Genomic DNA, 17,458 nt, shown 5'->3' on the forward strand with positions numbered 1-17,458 from the left:
GAATGAATTGCGAGCCCCTATTTATACTTGAAAAGCATGGATGTATTTATCTGACATCCATGTAGACCAACTAACCAAAAATTTCCATCATAGCCTTATATATGCTCACGAAACATAGCATAATTTATCGAAAGGGAACGCATTGCATGGATACTATAATCTTAAAGAAGGTCAATATATATAGTAAGCGTAAGGAGTGGTTGACGAAGGTGTGTAGACGGGTTAAGATGAATGTCTGAACCATCTTTAAGAGGAGCAGCAAGGGTGTATCCATAAGTGCCACATAATTCATTCTAGACTATAATAAACCTAAGGCGTTCTGCTGACATCTCCATACTCAGAAAAATTCCTTTATAATAAGATCAAATACTAAAAGGTTGAGGATGCAGTAAAACTGAACTATTCTTTTATTACTAAGAGTAGTTCTTATAATACTTTAAAATTACTGAGGTTATAGCTGATGAGGGTGAAGATAGCTATTTTGGGATTATGAAATTTAATTTCGTGACACTTGAAGCAAGAGATGATGATATGTATTTCTTTTGCCAGTGTAAAGGGAATTGTATTAGTTTCAATATACATCAAGTTCTGTTCGGAAACGTCATCCTTCTTCAAAAGTGCAAGAGCATGCACTGTAGGAAAATTTACAGCCTTCACTTACGAATTAATTTTACAATTGAAAGATCAAGTTTCGATATTGCTGAAGCAAAGTGAGAATTATCTCATTACCCGTCAAGAGCTTCATAATAGCTTCATACTCCACTGTGAACCTTGCCGTGTATCTTGTTTGCCTGTCGAACCTCTTCTTGAAAACTGACACCAATGTCATCAGTTTGAATAATGCCACGGAATCTAAGTTGTCCATCTTCTTGCGGCTTGAGGGCATTTGAATCAAGGTCGACAACTCGGCGCCAGTAGTCCAGTTTATCGACAGCATTAGACCATCGAATTCCCAGAATGTTTTGGCAGAAAATCTTACTGTCGATGGTAACGTAACAAAGAGACTATGAGCGCCGGAGAGGAAAACAATTGAAGACGGTCCAACGATGATGTTCAAAGAGACGAGAAAGCTGATAGAAGGCCTTAAAGTGACCACAGCAGGCAGTCCTTTCTTTGACCAGGTCATACTACGTTTTAAATTAATATGAAATGTAGACTCATCGAGAAAGACGCAATTAGTTCTAAAGTCCATGTCCGTACACTCCCACTTACGAACCCAGTCGAAATGCTCCTGTACTTTTTCCTCATTCTTCCTATCTACAGGCTAAAATCGGGCTTTTTTGGATGACAAGTTATATTCAGTCCTTACAAAAGTGTAGACAGCGCTTCTAGAGACCTTGAGATCCTGAAACTTTTGAGGTAGTCGCTCCAATACTTGCTCCAAGACGGCTGAAGGATTCTCATCTATGTACTCCAAGATAACTCACCTATGTTCTTCATGAAGTATACGCGAATGACCGGTTATCTCATGCTTTATAAAAATACTATCAGGATCCGTTTTGTACATTTGAGCCCATCTTTGAGCTGTGCGAACATGAATACCTAATTGTTTCGCAGCAGCTGAAGCACTCATAACTTTCTCAAACATCAGTTTAAAGAATCTAACTTTGTCTTGATCCGTATAGAGTGTGTACGCTCGCTTACTCGACGCCTCCTTCATGCAAACATCTGGGTCATCTTTTGCATTTTCATCTGCCACAGAGCCTACATCGAAATTATTCTCTTGAGGCTGATTATACAAATACTGAGTGTGTGAACTAACTGCTTCTAAAGCATATCGCTCTTCATCAATGATGTAGTCCATAGGCTCAGGTCTACCGTAATGATCAACTGCATTACCGTGCCTGTCTTCATAGAAAATTTGAAAGCTCATTTTGTAATACTTGGTTTTTAATGAGAAAGGGAAAAAAGAGAGCTGACGGTGCTTTCATGCTTAATACATGGTGGTAAACATTCAATTCCAGGACTAACGTCAGCATCTTTTTTATTTATGAGTATATGAATTTTTTTCTTTGTCTTTTGGTTTTTTTTATCGTGACTTCAAGGCCCTGTAATCCTTCATAAATCCTGTTGACATTGGCTGTTATTGCAACTGTTCATTAGTACCGCATGTCTTTGTTTCCATAGCTTAGACGTTTGAACTACAGTTTTTAACTCCAACCTGGTTGATGGTAATAATTTGCCCTAAGCATCTTTCGTTACCTTTCCCTATGGGTGGAGATGTTACTAGCTGGCGGTTGCTTTATTGTAAAGTGTAAAGCTTGGTCAATCACGTTCTGCAATCATACACGGAAATCACATGCCGATGAGACAATATATTAACATATGGGAAGTATCATTTGCGTCATAAAGATTTAAATTTCTAACTTTTTTCAATTTTCTGTCTAATACAGGCGTTTGTTTACTCAATGGACCTGTTCTACGGGGAATCATTTCATGCACACTGGCCCACTTGCTGCCAGGAATCTTGATCAGAACTAGTTTGCTGCTGCTGTCGATATAACGCTGTTTGAAAAATAACAAAAGTCTTTCTGTCCTTCTATTTCCGCTTGGAGTTCTTCCTCTTCAGGTTTTCGATCGAATATCAACAACTTGTATGTCTTAAATTAAATGAATGCAAACTCCAACACCTTTCCGTCGATTTTTTCAAACGTTTATCTAAAAGTCAAGCCTGGAGCCACGAGCTCCTTTCAAAATGCTGTATTCTTTATCATGGTGCCAAGATTTACGGTATTTACGAGATGAATTAATTGCTCTTCGTTCCATTACATGCACTCTGAGCAACAGCTTTTGGTTTATTTAATCATTTCATTGCTTCCAATTTTTTGTTTTAATTAATAAAAAAGCTGCTTTCGTACCGTATACTGTATAGCATAAGTAATGTACTAAAATGATTTAATTTATTGTATATGCCAAAGTGTCTATTACGCTAATTGTTGGGAGCATTTTATTTGTTTGTTCTATGGCTGATTCCATTGATTATTAGGCCGTATAGTCTTTTTTCATTACTTACATATTTAACTATTTTTTGAATCTTTCGCGTATCTCTAAATAATATACTATACGATTTTATGTAAAAATCACTGGATAAGTGTACTAGTCATTGTATTTATCCATTCATTTTATTCGGGTTTTTGTAATGAATATGACTAAAAGTTCTCGAGTGGATGTTGAACCAGCCATCATTTCTTCTAACTCAACCAAATTCGTCTGCATCTTCGTCTTCAAATCTATCGCTCTCCGCTCCTGATCTAGTGTCTTCTTCAGATTCACTGTAATATGCTACTCTTCCAAACAAATTGAAAGGCAGTTGCGATTTGGCTTGTTGCTGACGGGGTGGGGAGTACCAGGTCGGTCTCATCCATTCTGATCTTTCATGGCCGTCAATTAATGGCCATGCTCTATTGAACGTAAAACCCATGGAGCTCCTTATGTCAATAGCATATTTTTCTAATTTTGACTACAAAAATTATAGGGAAAGCCAGCTTGCCATACTTTTTATTAGTTTTTTTATACATTGCTTACCACAAATAATAGCATAGAGCTGAAAGTGTCCAGAAAATTGCCCATTGTTGCAATACTTGTAGGGAGCTTCAGCTTCCCCTGTGGTATAGCCACATACAAATCATTAAAAGCTAAGTGAACAGATGCTATTTCACCTTGGAGACCACAAATTTGCACAAACCACGCAGACAACGACTTCGCAGTATTATCTTCCATTGTGATATTTAGAAGACCATCTAATACATCTTTTGATTCTCTAATAACTTTTCCGAGGTCACTCAAAAGTTTATCATCACCGTTTGTCTTGGCTGCTTCACCAGCACCGATATCGTATTCATTTTTTGTGTCGTAAATGAATCTTGTCAATTTTAAGCCCCTTTAACGATTTGCTTAATTCATATTGCTCTTTCTTGTTTTCGGTGCTGATGCTATTTATGCTCTCTCCACTACATATATACGGTATCAGTATGCTTATAATAGCGTTTTATTAAGCTTCAGATGAAAACCTTTTCAATCTAATTGTCGAACCGTTCATTGCCAAGATTGAGTCAAACAAAGGACTCCAAACTTTTCCTAAATAGTCGTATTCAGTAAAACGACTAGCGTATTTCTTCTCCAATAGCCTTGGATTGTCTTCCATTATATTCAAGCTAGTAAAAAAAAAAAGTAAAAGTATTAGACATATGTGCGCAAGCTCACTGTTTGTTATAGACTCTTTACCAAACTTGTAAGACACGTAAGTATTTTAAAAAAGGTTTGTACTCTGGTGCTTCCTCTAGTTTTGTGATGTATTTTTTTCCAAGTTTGAATCCATTGTCTCGTTGTGATAGCTTTATTACAGTGAAAAGAAATGGTTTAGTAAGCTTTCTTTTTAATTCATTAATTAATAAAAAACCACTATCAATTTACCGATGTGATGATTTTCCAGGTAGTAGCTACCGCTTGAGGGACATGACATTTTTTGTTGCTGGCGTATTTGGTCATCAGCGTACTCTTTATCTCTTGCCATTCCTGTTGCTCAAAATTACAGGCTTGTCCTTTATCTGTCAAATCTATCAAATCCAAAGTAGACGATAGCCCCGTGCTATATAATTATTTAGCTGATCGTATGAAATTAATTCAAATACCAGTTTATAATGCCTACCTCGTGTTTTTTCTTTCAGAGCTATTTAACCTAATTCCTTTTTTGAATAGCTCGTATTTCAATAAAGCATCATGCTTGATAACTGTTCCTACAGAGATTCTCTTACGTCTATTGCCGCTATCAACTTTAGCATAAAAACAATCACGCTCTCTCTAAAAAATAGAACATTGGTTAGCTCAATAAGGAAAATACAGCTGAAAGTGACATACTACCTTTCCAAAAAAAAAATTAGTTTCCGTATCTGGTATATTAGGGCCTTCGTTGCAATGCAACAGTGGTTCATATTCGTGTTCAACTGCTTCTTGTTGGCTTTTAATAAGATCAGTTTCTCTCTCGCTGTTAACTGAGTCTATTTCGTAACCTTCTTCCCTTCTTTCAGTTGAAATTTCTTTATCAAATGTGTTTGAATATTCTCTGCCGCCAATGATTGCTAATCGAATTCCATTATTGTAGCCCTCTTGACGCGCTTGAATACCTAAAGCCTGTCTTTCCAATTCATGTAGTTTGCTTGCAAATCTTTTTTTGAAATGCTTTTTATTTTGGTTTTCTTTGAGAAAACTTAGAAGATCAGTACAGTAAGAGTGAAGAGCTAAATGTTTGCGCCTTTTCTTGCAAATTGTTTTTAAAGAGTTGCATATTTGTGAAAATGCTTTATCTGCGTCAACTATATCACTTTCATGTTTCTCTACATAAGAACTGATTAGCTGATTTATGTCACTCCAATTTACAGCTGGTAATGAGGAGAAAATCGAATTAATTTTCAAAATGTTACAAGTATTTCTGTCAAGAGTGAAATCAGACTTAAGACCGTGTAAAACTGGCTTTTTGCTCATTTTGAGAAACTGGTTGAATTTTGAAAGCGAAGAGAGAGGAGGCAAAATTTATAGTTTGTCGTTCCACTCTACCTCCTAATGCGGTAGATACACTCTGAGTCTATTTTCCTTTCATATAGTTTTCTTAGTAGTCTAATCTTATCTCTTTTATGATATGTTTTAGTCGATGTCTAAGCCATACGATCTTTGCTCTCATATGCTATATATGTACATATAAATATAGAATAATTATGCCTCATCCTTCAAGGCTAATATATATAATAATAATCCGTTAATTATTAGTAGTTTCTTGTTTTATTATTTTTCCTCTGGTTCTTCAAAGATCTTCACGATCAAATACTGTATAGCTCATATTGCCACGGATACATGCACTAAATTAGTTGTTAGGATTGATAAATCCTTCTCTGAAATGCGGTTAAACGGTTCTTTTTTTGCTCTATTTTGTTCTGGCCTCTCCCATTGTAGAAAGATCCCCATAGTAATTGCCATCAACTATCATATGCCAGCTGTTATGCATTTTGTTACACGAGTTCCCATGGGTACAGCAGCTCTCCTTTTTTTTTTAGTTTATTCTTTCCTTTCTCTTTACAAGCTACAAAGCACACCTCAAGGATAATTTAGAAAAGATCAACATTAAGTAAATAAAAGTAAAGAGAGTGAGTAAGTCAGCATCTTTTTTACTATTCATCCCTTGTTGCGTGCAGTAACACTCCAATAGAAAAGGGTCTCAAAAGTTGCACAAGGTTATTCCTAGGGTATAGGGAAGCAGGTAACCTTTTTTTCTAAAAAAGGACCTTTGCTAATTTACTCTTATCTGCTGACCAAAATGATGGCGTAAAATAAATAATTGATACAGTGAAGCTATAGAATTTGGCGTTTTCTAAAAAATGAATGACGGAATCTCAAATTTAATTTGCCAAAATAGAAATGATTAACTGAAATAAAAAAATATTTGTCCCTTTGGCTGTGGGCAAATGTCCATAAGTGTTAGCTAAACTTGACGCAAAAGTAAGGGCTTTGCTATTTACACTCCAGTTCATACATCGATAGTAAAGTAGTGACGTAGTAACTTGAACTAGCTACGTAGGCAGTTTAGTTGTGGCGTGTTGTGGTGTGCGTTTTTTTTTTTTTCAGTCATTTCTTTCTCAAAACGTAAGACAATCTTAAACGAGTAACCACTTGGACTGCTTCAGTCAACATCATCTTCTCTTAGTTACATTGTAGCTTTAGAAAATGAAGCTAGAGGACAGGTGGGGAAGGTTTATTATTGTATAGATCTTGTTCAGCTTCTAGACGCCACTTAGTTAAATCCTTACTCGATGGCTAGATTTGCGAACTATTTTTTGGTTTTACCTGCAAAGTCTTGTACGTAAGGATGCTTGACCATTTGGATTGAGATTTTCTCAAGACCGTTGATATACTTTTGTACTGATGCTATTGCAGTTATTGAATTTGTGTCAGTTTTGACAAGACTTTGTACTTTCGTCCATTCTTTAAGTGGAATATCTGTGAAATGAGAAACAATATGATATTTCAAGCATTCTTTTTTTTTTTTAGTTTGAAATTTGAGTAATTATCATTTTTGCAGTTTGGGGCATTCATATTGAGTTGGATTAGAACAAAAGATAAAGAAAGTGTTGGCGTCTTTATTATTTAAGCTTCTGTTGATGAAAAACAATGCATGACGTAGATACTGGACGTTACTTTGCGCCAAGTTTAGCTAACACTTATGGACATTTGCCCACAGCCAAAGGGACAAATATTTTTTTATTTCAGTTAATCATTTCTATTTTGGCAAATTAAATTTGAGATTCCGTCATTCATTTTTTAGAAAACGCCAAATTCTATAGATTTGACTATACAACACCTAATAAGCTCACATTACAATCCTGGTTGAATATGTTGTCAAAGTATCGAAGAGAGTGAATTACGATATAAGCTACATATCTTTTAAAAAACACATTCTATAATAAAACAGAAGGTATAAAAGATGAGCTACTGTCTATTTGTTAATCTTTATCAACAAAATACTTGTGCTAAATTCGATTGTATTTCACTGTCCCCCTAATTCTTCACATATCACACTTACTATATATAAAGCAATCAAATCTCCTGTTTTGATAGATGTGGGTAGGCGGGTTAGGACGGTTGGGTTTAAATAGCCACCCTACCTTTCACCATTCCGCTATTATTCCTCACTTAATAGAAATTAAATTAAATAAGAGCCCTGTAGGAGACTGGTAACCCTTAGCAAAGACAATATTATTAAATCACGAAAGGTACAAAGACCCCTCTCAACAGAGTTTAAGAGGCTGCAGGATTTTTATCGGAAATTCAAAAGACAAACAAAATGTTTTATTTATGCGTCAGTATTATCCAAATCTCTTTTGACAGATCTTGGTGAAGCTTATTAAGGCATAGTATGTTCAGAGCCTTTCATGGCTTCAGGCCCTTCATTCATCCTTCTTTGCTTTGTTGATTCGTTCTCTGGCTTTTTTCCTTGTTCATCACCTAAGATACCATGGCCAGTAGATTGAGATGCAGCACGGTCACTTGATTGATGGGAAACTTTTCCAAAAGCATCTTTAGCTTGACCTTTGGCATATTCGAGATTTTCCTTGATGCGATCACCAGCGTGTTCTGGATTTGGTTTTTTCATGTCATATATGTCAATAAATCACCTCTCTTGTATTTTTTTTATATATACTCGTACCCATGTTTTTATTGGCAAATTTGCTTGTATGTATTGAAGTATGTACAATTGATATCAAAAAGAAAGAAAAAAAAAAGAACAATGTGAGGTCGGATTTATACAAGTCTAACTTGACCCAAGCTTAAAAAATCCCTGACATCAATATAACGCAGCATGTAAAGATCACCCTTCTCTAACTCTAGCATTTCACTGTGAATGAAACAAAAAAAAAAGGTCAATATGACATGTTTCATTCCAAAAGAGTTCTTACCCAGCAGTTTGTATATTCAATCGATCAGCTAAGACCGATGCAAAGACGGGTGCGTCTAAATTGGGTTGAACAACTAGACAATGTAAGTTTCAATTGGACCCATTGCATCTTTATGCATACTTACCCATGCTTCCTTCTGGGGTTTCTTCATCTTGTCTTTGCTGAGAAACAGGTAATTGGTGAAGAAAGGCCGCGTATCCATGTGCTTCAATAAGTTCCTGATACCTATACACATATTCTTCAATATCATCTTTTCGTAACCTGTTCTCTTTCTCTTACTTTTGAGCATAACCGTATTCAGATTCTGATAGTATTTCATGTACATCAGGTTGCCGTAATAAATGCAATGAAAACTTTTCAATCTATTCGCCAAATGTATCAATTTCTCCCATCTTTTCTTATTCATTGTTATTTTACCTTGAATAATCGTGTCCTCAGGTAACTTCTGAGCAGATACTTGATTCGTTCAATTTCTGTCTGCTGTATCATTTGAATAAAGCGGGACTCCGTATCTATATTGATTTCCATTTGCTCAAAAATTTTTTCAGACTAGAATAAGTGTAAGCTACAAAAAGACTTGGCACGAAAAACGACTTGCCTGATGTTCAACAGCCTTTGTGAGTGAGTCAACCAAGTCATTTCTATAGGGTAGCATCTCTGGACTGTTTCGTTCATTCATCCACACTACGATCAACTCTTTTACTTGTTCTCCTGGAGATAAAGCACCAGCCAAATTGAAGATGTCATCTTGTGTTTGTGGAAAACTTGAGTCTTCTATTGTGCTATTCATTATAACAAAAAAAGGAGACAAGAGAGAAAGCAAAAAAAGTGTGCCCCTCATTTTCATGTCTTCTATCGGAAAATGAAATTGTCGCGTTTACTTCAAGTTCATGACGCGATGAGTCCCTTTAAAAATATCCTTTAGAATAGCACTTGTTCACGGCTTGATGATGATTGCTCATGTTATTCATTTCCTTATACATCCTGTATCTGAGAGAAAGCACATAAATAACAGCCATAATTACATTCAGCTTGGTTCCCTTCTTTCTTTTTTCTTGCTATACATGTATATATATTTATGTGTGTATGTGCATATGAACCACTCAAACTCATCTTTTAGACACAGACGGATTTATCAGTGGAAGCAACAGGATAACAGAAAATGCAGGGTGTGTGGCTTTGATAAGCCACAAAAAACAAACAAAAGGAGACCCTTACTTTTTCTCATTTTTTGTGTAAAGCATGTCTTTTTCATTATTGAGGCGATCGTTTCATTCTATTAGACCACTTTATCAAGAAGCATGGACTAAGACGTCCTTAAAAAAGCTGAAAAAGAATGAGCTTCTACAACTAGCAAAACAACATCATGTCCAAAAAGTCATGGGCACAAAGAATGACATCATTGACCAGTTACTTTCATTAAAAGAAAAGAAAAATAAGCAAGACGAGTTTGATAAAGATTGGGTGAATGCATTTGAAAGTAAAGTAGCTCATAGGGCCCACAAGAAACAAGTGGCAGCTGTTGAGCCCAAGCCAAGTAACAAACCTCACCCACTGAACGATAATATCTTCCGTGCGAAACCTGTGACAGCAACGTCAGAGGAAGAAGAAACGGTAGACCAACCAGTGATAGATGAATTTAAACATATAGACGAAAAAAGCAACCATGAAAACAACCATGATGAAAACAGTCAGGATGAGATCGACCAAAAGTGGGTTGAGGCATTTGAATTAAAAGTAAACTCTAGAACGTCCAAGCGACGAGAACAACAGGTTGAGCCTGTCATCCATAGATCAATAGACATAGAATCAACATTAGAGGACGACATAAAGGACATAGTACAAAATGAACAAGACAGCAAAAAAGAAACAGTAAAGAACGACCAAGAAAACAAAGTAAAGGATACAGTACAACATGAAGAAAACAAAACAAACAACACCTTGATTAGCTCAATGATTGGAACAAGTTTGCTTGTCTGGTACATTGGTGGACAAGAAGGGTTTATCAAAATATGGGAATTCATCTCATCCTAATACATATTTATTTATTTTTTAAAATTCATCTTCTTCAAAAGCTGGAACATCAATAAACTCTTTAATATCCCTAATCAGCGACTTTTGTAGACTCTTTTTTGCAAACATGTCTAGCATTAACGCTATACACATATATTAGTTGCTGTTCTTTCTATTTTCACACAAGTTCCTTACCTGTCACAGGTTCTCCATGATTCATACGTTTATAGAACCTCATTCGAACATCGACTTCGTCTCTGCATTCCATAGGCAACACTTTACCAATCGCATTAAACATATGCGCAGACTGATCCATACTAACCGTCGCGTCCTTTTGACCATGCAAGAAGAGTATCCTTGGCCAAAGGTCAAGCGTGTCCCCGGATGTGGCAAATAGATCAGCGTGCTTTTCTATCAAATGCATGGGTGAATTCGCAATGTATCCCTCAGGTGTTGAACCCATCACTCGTGTCATCACCGATAATTTTTCAACGCCTCGTGCTGTTTCAAATAATAAATGTGCTTGAATATCGTAAACACCTGCAAACCTACAGATAAATAAAGATAAGCCTGCATGACTCTATTTTCTTATCTCTTTCTAGATATACTTGCAGTAGCAGTCCTTCAATAGGAGGTAAAAAGTCATGAGGCAGCTCAGTGCCTCTGTCATGTTTTGTCGGATCATGCTTTTCGCTCACATGAGATGTTTGTTGAGCACCTGGTGCTATTGCTTGATAATATTTGACTTTTTCTATCACGTCAGATAAGACGACCTGAGCGACAAGGTGTGCACCAGCGCTGTGTCCCTGTTTTGATGTTAGATAAAAAATAAGGGTTGATAGTTAATCATACCATCATGTAGATCATATCAGGATCACCATTGATCTGTTCTGCATGTGCATAGACCCATTTGATAGCCTCACGAACATCCTCATAGATACCGTCGATCTTCACTTCAGGGTACTTGCGATAGTCAGGTACGACCACGACGTATCCTAATTCTCGTAACGTGTTTGCAAATGTTGTATAATAAACTTTGGATCCAGTTGACCATCCACCACCATAAAGAAACAAGATGATAGGTGCCTGGGATGTTCTATTGGGGTGATATACATCTAGAGAACATGTGGATGTATAGGAAATATCTTGACTTTTATGTAAATGTTGATCAGGAGAGCGTTCTCACATACATTAATAAATGTATATATATACCTCACAATCTCCTTAAACTTTTCTGTTCCAATCTTCCAATATCTCCAATGAATATAAGAGAAATACATTGGTATATATCGAATCGTGCCCCACAAGAGTTGAAATAAAGCAATATTAATCTTGATCACCCTGACTGGATGATAGGGTATATAGAAATCTGAATCTGTTCGTGCATAGACATAGTAAGCTATCCACGCACTCAGGTATAATCCAACTTTATATAGTATATTATTAGCTAATGATGTATCACATGCATTTATAGAATATACCTATAGAAACTATGATAAGTGGTAAACATAGCACGGCACATAACACCATGACGGGTAAGAAGAAAAGCGAAAGAGAGACAAAGAGTGTATTGGAACGAACAAGAGCCATTGTTTCTATGGAAACGTTAAAGAAAGAAAAGAAAGAAAAAAGGAGTCTGAAACGTCCCAAAGAAAAGAGAAAAAAAAATTGTTTCATGTAACCCAACTGAGAATTCCCTTTTACAGCAAGTCTGCAGGGTGCGCGCGTGTGTGTAAATACGCGTTTGCGGGAGGAGAAACTGTTTATGCCTTTTTTTTTTTTTGAAAAAAAATGTTTAAAAAGCCTATTGCCAATATAAAGACATTCAGTCCTCTTCGATCCTCAGATCGCCGTCATTTTCAGAATGAGGCAATAGAAGCCTATCCGGTGCTAAAAGATCAATACGTCATGCCAAACGATCTACGTTCTGCAAAATTCATTGCTCAGACGTCAACCCATGGCATTGTCTACACCTCGGCAGATCAGCCATTGTGGATCTCCTTTGAGAATATGACGCCTGTGCCAACGGGTATATATGATTCATAGTTGATGTTGTATGTCTTTAATAAGCCTCTAGTCTATACCATGTGGAAACACCCTGATATGTTACCAATTCTCTACACCTGGACACCTGTCATTCAAAAGCTGATGGAAGGAGCAGGTGGGTAGAATGATGGGTTTAATAAGTATATTAATCATATGATAGATTTGATGATTCCTGGCATTGTGCCAGGCCCAAGCGGTATTTTACCAGAACTTAGTCAAGGCGACTTGGTTGCTATCACCATCAGAGGATACGCGTATGTTTTATTGAGAGTCAGTCTGATGATCTAATACTGTAATAGGTATCCTTTAGCGGTTGGAACAATGGCATTACCAACTTCAGAGATAAAGCCGAGATCAGGCATGAAGGGGAAGGCGGTGCATATCATTCACGTCTACCAAGACTTCCTTTGGGCCATGGGCGATAAATCAGAGCCACCTGGATTAGAACAAGCTGATGATGAGAGCGAACAAGAAGAAATCAATGACGATGAGGAATCGAATGAAAACAACAATAATAATTTGAACATTGAACAAGAGCCACCTAAGAGAGATCTGAGCACAGAAGGTAGATGAAACTATGCGTTGTTGTGTACCAGTTTGTGTAAAAAAGGATTATAGAGATTGACGACATTTTGAAAACGTCGCTGTATCAAGCTCTTGTTCATAAACTCACTTCGGGCCATGCAAGCCAGCTTCCAATGTCAGCCTCTTCCTTTTACTCGGCCTATATCATGCCCTGTCGACCGGTAGGAACAGAAGCAGCTGACATCAAAAAATCAAGCTGGAAGAAACTGCAAAAGTTCTTGAAGGCCATGGAAAAAACAGGTTTACTAAAGACAAAAGAGCAACGTGGCGAAGCTGTCATCACTTCTGTCAACTGGTCCCATCCATGCCTACAAAACGTAGCTAAATACAAAACAATCGAACAGGCGGATAGCAGCACGCCACAGACTCAAACACAGGTGGCTCATGTGGATCATTATCCTCAAGCAGACATTCAGGAGCTCTTTAAGCCTTTAGGCGCCGCTCTGGTCAAATTGTTTGAAGAGGCTGAACAGGATACTGAGGCTCTCTATACCTATGTCGAGCTAAGAACGATGCTAACGAATTATATTAAGCAGAAAGAGCTCGCTAATCCTAGAAATCAAAAGTAAAGATCTATAAAAATCATTCAAAAGATAATTCACATGCTTTATCTCTAGGATGGTTCGTTTGGATGCTATTTTATGTGATGCACTTTTATCCAAAGCCGAGTACAGGACAATAGACGAACTTCCTCGAGACCAATTACTGACACGACTTTGCTCCAAGATGCAGCCTTTTCACACCATTCAGCTGCCTGAACAAAAGGAGCCCATCCTTCGCAAAGGACATCCAAAGCCTGTGGAGATTGTTCAAGAGATTCGTCAGGGACGAAAGACAGTTACCAAGGTTACCGGCGTAGAAGCATTTGGTTTGGATGTTGATGAGCTAGTCAAGGAATTTACAAAACTATGTGCAAGCAGTGTCACATGTAGGAATTTTTCTCTCTCTCTCTTTTTCTTTACTCATTTTCATTGTAGCTGCTCCTATTCATGGTGTCAGTCCCAAGAACCCATTGTATCAAATCATGATCCAAGGCCCACAGATCAAGAATGTGACCGAAGCGATGCTGCATAAAGGTGTCCCAAAGAAGTTTATTGAGGCAACAGATAAAACACAGAAAAAGAAGAAATAAATCACTTCAACAGCTCTTCTCTTTCCAATACGTCTTTATCTAACTTGATTAATATCGTCGTTCGTTGAGGATATCCATCAATAGGTACCGTATGGGCTGTCACTCGAGCAGGCTATATATATAATATTACAATCCCCACTTTCCCTTGAATCTAATATTCACTTACAAATTGACAACCATCCAACACAGCTTCTACAATACCAGCCACAAATGCATTACAGTTTAATTGAGAGAGTTCTTTGGGTACAGAGATGTATCTTGTCAAAATAGGTTCATTATCTGAAATCATATCTATAGATAACTATTAACATCTCCTTCTCCTTACACAAATAAACATACATTCATCTTCGTTTTCTGTGCTCTTTTCGAGTGAATCAGCCTGTTTTCCAAAAAGTGCCTTCCAGACTGTACTATGAATAAAGTAAAGTATGCCCAACACCTTCGTTTCTCGTTTAGCTGCTTTTTCTCTCCAGGTTAATAGTTCAAGCATGCGAAAACCGACTCGGTATCCAAATTCATTCAGTCTAATAAAATATGACACTTAATCATTGTTTCGTTCCATCATTTGATCTTACTTTCTTTCTAAATCCTGAATACCATTCACTCGTTTTTGTGCATACTGTAGCATTTCAGAGAATAAAAAAGTCTGTGCACTTAAACTGACCTGTAACGATGTTAACATGCAGAATAAAAGCATCTTGCTTATACCTCTGTTCCTCTGCTTTTGTTCAAATTCTTTTCAAGTATACTTTTAGCGCGTGTGATCCGGTTGTCACTGTAGATGGAGGATTGCATGGAAGAACGAGGTATGGATTCACTCATGTTGAAAATTACTGTTGAAGAAAAAAAAAAAAGGAAACAAATAAAAAACAGCCTTCTATTTTATGCTGTGTTCTTTCAAGGCCTGGTTGTCATTTTTGACATGTAAGCATCTTGTATCAGATACTTATATTGACAAAGTTCGTGTTATTAAGCCTGGTGTCTCTTGTTATTGACTACATTCATCACAGGCACACGCGAACGCGATATTTGGCTAATGATCGCTGTTTACAGTGCCTTATATAAGTTACAAAACGCCGCCTTTTCTTTACAATCTTATTATATAATCATAGGATGTCAAATCTAGAATATACCTCCTACTGAGCTTTTATAACAGATATTTCAACATGCCAAGGAAGGTCTGAATATATAAGCAAGACTGATCATTACAAATGCATCTTGTATGCAGAAGCTGAAGATAAGCTGCAAATGGTTGCTTGTGTACTTTTCGCTTTATGAACTTATTGAGACGACACTACTACTCTCCTTATCCTGTACTACAGTATCTACCCTGTGTCCTTGGACATAACCATTGACGCTCTTAGGCGTGCTTGGGTATTTTTTATGTACTTTAAAGTCATCCTTTAACTTTATAGTAAAGTACATATTCATTAAATAAGCAATTTCTGACAGCATTACAACGATTATATATCGCCCCATTCAGCTACTTCAAATATGCTGCTTCAGGAACATGATTGCAAAGGAAGCTATCTATTGTATATCAGCCAATAGAAAACCAGGAAAAAGTACGCTTCCTAGCAACAAAAAATTCATGCAACCTATTCCGATTCAGGGCCGCCTTTTTAGTCTTTTCAAAATCACAGATGTAAACAAACAAAAAAGTATAAAAAAAGGTCATTTTTTCACTCTTTTTTTTTTTTTTTCTCTTAAGCTTTTCCGGTTTTCCCCAATTCTGATTCTGATAGTAGCCTTCATGATGCTTGAAGAAGTAGGTAGTCTTTCTCTCAGAAGGGAAGGATTAGCTTATCACAATTTTTATAAAATTACTTCGGTGACTCTCTTTTATTGCTTCGGAAATGCTGCCCCTTGCGACTGTGGCTACAATGCAATAGGGTGAGCTATAAACCTATCCAACTTTGCCTTTTTCTATTCGCTGCTTAATAAGTTTTTAAACACGCAAGCTGGCTAGTCTACTAATGCCTGAGTAGAGCTACAAAAGAATACTTGTATATACTCTCTTTACTATCGCCAGAGAAAGAAGTATGCAGGATGTATGTAGTGCAGTTACCATAAACATATCTTTCATTGTGGGCAGAGAAATGAAAGCACTAGTACATAATCAAAACACGATTGTAACTATGGGTTTACCAGAGTCTGTTTCAATGTAGAGTATTTCATAGGTAACTTCTTGCCCTCATCAGCAACGCTTAAAAGAAATCATCAGTATTGCGGTCTTTTTGTAACCAGTTTAAATACTACTATGTTTGCTGAAGGCATTGTCGATACATATTCACTCACATATTTGCCCCCATTCCTTTCTTCTGTGATAATGGATAAAGCCGTTTCTCATTTATCAATCTTTAGCAATTAAACACACTTGATCGTGAATTTGAAGAACATTCATAAAGTTTACGATGTTAAAGACTGTGTAATATGGTTTGTGTTATGTACTTTGAGCATTAAATGAGTTACTGGTATATTTCCAATTTAGCTTGTTTCAAGAAAGAAAAGAAAAAAGTCATTACTATCAGAAGCTTTTCCTCTGACTATGTCATTTTCGATGGTCTGTTTATAACTGTATTACATACAATAATACTTTACAACATATTATATCTATAACATTGTAATCTATATCTAAATCAACTCAAGCGATTTTAAAAACCCTTCACTAGCACGGACGACTTGCTTAAAATTATGTTCAAATCCATCGTTTCCTCCATAATAAGGGTCCTCAATAATCAGCTCGCCTTGAGGATCATATTCTCCAAAAAGTTTGATCACTGCTTTGGAACCCGAGGGAGCCATTGTCTTTTGATCAAATTAGTTTTTATAAGGAAAACATACTTTTTATCAGCCTACCTTCAAGTCTTTCAAATTCGACTTGTCCATACACAGAATATAATCAAATTCGTCAAAGTCCTGTCTTGATACCTTTCTAGCACGATGATTCACAGGTACCCCATGGGAACGGCAACAAGCTGAACTACGACTATCGGGTGATTCTCCAACCTATGTTTGACATGAGTAAAATGAGAAGGGGGAGAGCAAGATTAACTTACATGGTATGCAGCAGTTCCTGCTGAGTCAATCTTGCTAAAGTGGTCTTGTAGCTTTTTTTCTTTTACAGTATAAGCAAAGACAGCTTCAGCCATTGGAGAACGGCAAATGTTGCCTAAACAAACAAACAGGACGCTTACCATTAGGGTAGAAAAGGAAAAAAGGAAAAAAGCTTAAAAAG

General features: G+C 36.8%; 7 protein-coding genes across 7 annotated transcripts; 2 read left to right on the forward strand and 5 right to left on the reverse strand.

Moving 5' to 3' along the window:
- Positions 1 to 3,196: 3,196 nt before the first annotated feature.
- Positions 3,197 to 3,865, reverse strand: RHIMIDRAFT_316663 (uncharacterized protein; the record flags this gene model as incomplete). The annotated part of the gene is made up of 2 exons (XM_023615068.1): positions 3,526 to 3,865; positions 3,197 to 3,460 (listed from the first exon to the last, which is right to left on the reverse strand). Exons 1-2 carry the CDS (start codon positions 3,718 to 3,720, stop codon positions 3,197 to 3,199), a joined length of 459 nt encoding a protein of 152 aa, XP_023461238.1. The 5' UTR covers positions 3,721 to 3,865.
- A 4,190-nt stretch (positions 3,866 to 8,055) lies between these two features.
- Positions 8,056 to 9,383, reverse strand: RHIMIDRAFT_97474 (GINS complex, Sld5 component). Its single transcript, XM_023615949.1, has 7 exons — positions 9,043 to 9,383; positions 8,862 to 8,993; positions 8,724 to 8,806; positions 8,569 to 8,669; positions 8,445 to 8,517; positions 8,195 to 8,383; positions 8,056 to 8,121 (listed from the first exon to the last, which is right to left on the reverse strand). The coding sequence occupies exons 1-6, from the start codon at positions 9,289 to 9,291 to the stop codon at positions 8,290 to 8,292; spliced, it is 732 nt and encodes a 243-aa protein (XP_023461239.1). The 5' UTR covers positions 9,292 to 9,383; the 3' UTR covers positions 8,056 to 8,121; positions 8,195 to 8,289.
- Positions 9,384 to 9,686: 303 nt separating this feature from the next.
- On the forward strand, positions 9,687 to 10,478 carry RHIMIDRAFT_242506 (uncharacterized protein; the record flags this gene model as incomplete). The annotated part of the gene is made up of 1 exon (XM_023609798.1): positions 9,687 to 10,478. The coding sequence occupies one exon, from the start codon at positions 9,687 to 9,689 to the stop codon at positions 10,476 to 10,478; it is 792 nt and encodes a 263-aa protein (XP_023461240.1).
- A 157-nt stretch (positions 10,479 to 10,635) lies between these two features.
- Positions 10,636 to 12,047, reverse strand: RHIMIDRAFT_242507 (alpha/beta-hydrolase; the record flags this gene model as incomplete). The annotated part of the gene is made up of 5 exons (XM_023609799.1): positions 10,636 to 11,005; positions 11,037 to 11,263; positions 11,310 to 11,607; positions 11,670 to 11,883; positions 11,939 to 12,047. The coding sequence occupies 5 exons, from the start codon at positions 12,045 to 12,047 to the stop codon at positions 10,636 to 10,638; spliced, it is 1,218 nt and encodes a 405-aa protein (XP_023461241.1).
- A 201-nt stretch (positions 12,048 to 12,248) lies between these two features.
- On the forward strand, positions 12,249 to 14,220 carry RHIMIDRAFT_242508 (uncharacterized protein; the record flags this gene model as incomplete). Its single annotated transcript, XM_023609800.1, has 7 exons — positions 12,249 to 12,486; positions 12,535 to 12,618; positions 12,664 to 12,757; positions 12,803 to 13,068; positions 13,122 to 13,653; positions 13,706 to 14,016; positions 14,066 to 14,220. The coding sequence occupies 7 exons, from the start codon at positions 12,249 to 12,251 to the stop codon at positions 14,218 to 14,220; spliced, it is 1,680 nt and encodes a 559-aa protein (XP_023461242.1).
- A 1-nt stretch (position 14,221) lies between these two features.
- On the reverse strand, positions 14,222 to 15,015 carry RHIMIDRAFT_209198 (TRAPP I complex; the record flags this gene model as incomplete). The annotated part of the gene is made up of 5 exons (XM_023607119.1): positions 14,222 to 14,332; positions 14,387 to 14,511; positions 14,560 to 14,744; positions 14,796 to 14,884; positions 14,929 to 15,015. 5 exons carry the CDS (start codon positions 15,013 to 15,015, stop codon positions 14,222 to 14,224), a joined length of 597 nt encoding a protein of 198 aa, XP_023461243.1.
- Positions 15,016 to 16,854: 1,839 nt separating this feature from the next.
- Positions 16,855 to 17,420, reverse strand: RHIMIDRAFT_209155 (LMWPc-domain-containing protein; the record flags this gene model as incomplete). The annotated part of the gene is made up of 3 exons (XM_023607117.1): positions 16,855 to 17,028; positions 17,080 to 17,229; positions 17,280 to 17,420. 3 exons carry the CDS (start codon positions 17,418 to 17,420, stop codon positions 16,855 to 16,857), a joined length of 465 nt encoding a protein of 154 aa, XP_023461244.1.
- Positions 17,421 to 17,458: the final 38 nt, after the last annotated feature.

Source organism: Rhizopus microsporus (assembly GCF_002708625.1).
Source record: "Rhizopus microsporus ATCC 52813 unplaced genomic scaffold scaffold_33, whole genome shotgun sequence".
Taxonomy (NCBI): domain Eukaryota; kingdom Fungi; phylum Mucoromycota; class Mucoromycetes; order Mucorales; family Rhizopodaceae; genus Rhizopus; species Rhizopus microsporus.